The sequence below is a fragment of the Lipotes vexillifer genome, unplaced genomic scaffold, assembly GCF_000442215.2.
Source record: "Lipotes vexillifer unplaced genomic scaffold, Lipotes_vexillifer_v1.1 scaffold496, whole genome shotgun sequence".
Lineage (NCBI taxonomy): Eukaryota > Metazoa > Chordata > Mammalia > Artiodactyla > Lipotidae > Lipotes > Lipotes vexillifer.
In genome coordinates this window covers 10,182,106-10,184,695 of record NW_006786690.1, presented here as the reverse complement: position 1 = coordinate 10,184,695, position 2,590 = coordinate 10,182,106, and the positions used below count along the sequence as shown (strand labels likewise).

At 66.6% G+C, this 2,590-nt stretch overlaps 1 protein-coding gene across 1 annotated transcript in view; it reads left to right on the top strand.

Annotated features, from left to right (window-relative positions):
* PLEKHM2 (pleckstrin homology and RUN domain containing M2) overlaps positions 1-2,378 on the top strand; it is a 38,691-nt gene extending 36,313 nt beyond the window's left edge. Inside the window, 4 exon segments of the mRNA XM_007459283.1 lie at positions 448-607; positions 952-1,131; positions 1,214-1,330; positions 1,975-2,378. Of these exon segments, the coding sequence (XP_007459345.1) occupies positions 448-607; positions 952-1,131; positions 1,214-1,330; positions 1,975-2,109 (592 nt within the window). The 3' untranslated portion in view covers positions 2,110-2,378.
* The last annotated feature ends 212 nt before the right edge of the window (positions 2,379-2,590 follow it).

The following is a 2,590-nucleotide window of genomic DNA, read 5'->3' as shown; positions in this document are numbered from 1 at the left end:
CGATCTGATAGGGGAGGCGGTCCTTTCCCTGGGAAGCGCTTGACCTGATGGGGAGGATGGACACACACACACACACACACACACACGCACGCACGCACGCACGCGCGCGCTTGGAGGAAACATCCGGCCCATAAGGGGAACAGGAATGAATGTGCACTGATTCTGAGAGGGCGGGAGCCAGGAGCTGATTCTCAGCCCCTCACCTGGCCCTGCTCAGGTTAGACGAACCTTGGTGGTTGTGGATAAAAGGTGTTACACAGAAAAGAGGCAGGGCTGCCCAGCAGCTTTGCGCCTCTCCTTCGAGCCGGAGGGCTCTGGCCCACCTTCTGGTGTCCTCCAGCCCTCGGGACTCCGGGGCAGGCCAACCCCAGGGGCTCCGCCCGTGCCCCTCGCCCCCCCTGCCCCCTTGCTCCCTTGCTCCCGTTTCACCCTCCACCTCTGGCCCAGGGGGGAGCAGTGCGGTGGCTGTCGGAGATCCAGCACCACGGACCGGCCCCACGCCTTCCAGGTCATCCTCGCCGACCGGCCCTGCCTGGAGCTGAGCGCCGGCAGCGAGGCTGAGATGGCTGACTGGATGCAGCACCTCTGCCAGGCCGTGTCCAAAGGGGTGAGGGCCTCCTGCCCCACCGCTCACCACCTCCCAATCCCACCCCGGGTCCCCAGGGTCCCTTCCCCAAGCCCACGCGAGTCATGCAGCGGCCTCTGAGGACCAAGGTGGGACTTCCAGGGGCCAGCCCAGGAGTGAACCCTGGAGGTTAGGGCCGCCTGTGGCCTGACATTCCCACCATCACCCCTGTCGGCCCCTGTACTCCTGAGGTGGGCGGAGCCTGCCTGGCCTCTGGAGGGAGGGGCAGAGGGGCTGGCAGGCCCCTGACTCGGGGAGTCCTGGTGCAGACCAGCCCTGGAGAGCTCCAGCTTGCCTCTCCCCTCCGCTCCACCGGTGCCCTTCAGGTCATCCCCCAGGGGGTAACTCCCAGCCCCTGCATCCCCTGCTGCCTGGTGATCACGGATGACCGGCTCTTCACGTGCCACGAGGACTGCCAGACCAGCTTCTTCCGCTCCCTGGGCACCGCCCAGCTGGCCGACATCAGCACCGTCTCCACTGAACCGGGCAAGGAGTACTGTGTCTTGGTGAGCCGGGTGGGGGGCGATGGAGGCAGGCCCTGCCGAAGGAGCGCTGCGTCTGCTCACCTGGGGCCCCCGCTCTCCCCAGGAGTTTTCCCAGGACAGCCAGCAGCCCCTCCCACCCTGGGTCATTTACCTGAGCTGCACATCTGAACTGGACCGATTCCTGTCTGCACTGAACTCCGGGTGGAAAACCATCTACCAGGTACCCAGCTGCCCAGGCCCCTGCGGAGCGGAGCCATTCCCTAGGGAAAGGAGCCCCTGCACGGCACAGACCAAGGCAGGAGTTGGGGGCCTGGGGCAGCACCATACTAGGAGCTCTGGGATGGACATCAACGTGTAAAACCAAAGGGGCAAGACCCTGCCTCCCAGTGAGTGTGAGGCTAAAGCTAAGCATAGAGCCCAGGAAACGCCATTCCTGACCTCAGTTCCCGTGAAAAAGCCGGCATTAAGTGCTTACGGTGGGGCTAGAGCTGTGCCCGGATGATGGGGGCACGGAGCTCAGCACCAGGCTGAGAGGGCCTCATCGAATGCCTGGACATATCGCAGTCTGAGCGCGTGCTGGGCTGCCCGGAGGAAGCTCCGGACCAGCCCTGGGCGGAGTTCCACGGCCCGCCTCCCGGCCCCACCCCCAGCCCCCTCCTCCGAGAACCGGGGCCTTCCCTGGAAGGAGGTGGCTCAGGGAGCGGCACCCCTTCGGCCTGAGCCCCTCCTGGAGGAGCAGGAGATCTCAGCAGCGTGGATGTAGTTCCAGGGCAAGGTTACACCTGGTGCGGGGGGACCCCACGGCCCCTCGGCTCCGTGGGGTCTCTCGGTACAGCCCTCAGGTTCCCTGCACGCCCCACACAGGTGGACCTCCCCCGTAAGGCCATCCAGGAAGCCTCCAACAAGAAGTTCGAGGACGCCCTGAGCCTCATCCACAGCGCCTGGCAGCGGAGCGACAGCCTGTGCCGGGGCAGAGCCTCCCGGGACCCCTGGTGCTGAGGCGGAGCTGGCTGGCGTCCTGGAGGGGCCGGAGAGGGAGGCACGCGAGCGGCTCCTGGGGCCAGGCTCCCACCCTCGTTCCCGGGCAGCAGAACCACCGAGTGGGGCTTGAGACAAGGTCTCCCTCCCAGGGATCCAGAACGGGTGCTCAGCACCCTGGGCCTCCCGCCCGGCAGGTGGCAACTGGGAAGTGCTGGGGGCAGGGGGTCCGAGCCCTATGGGCTCTGCAGATGCACGGCCCCCTTCCCCGGGGCCACCGCCTCACTCCACGAGGGGAGCAGGACTCGGAGGGCAGGAGCCCCTCTTCCTCCCCTGGGTCAGGGGCCCGGGCAGAGGCTTAGGCCGCCCTGGGGGCTCTGAGTGCCCGGCCATCCCTGTTCATGTTTGAACGTTCACCCGGCTGGGAGGGAAGCTGGAACACCGCGGTCTCAGTGCATGTCTTCTCCTCACTAGCTCCATCCCCAAGCACACTGCTCCCTGC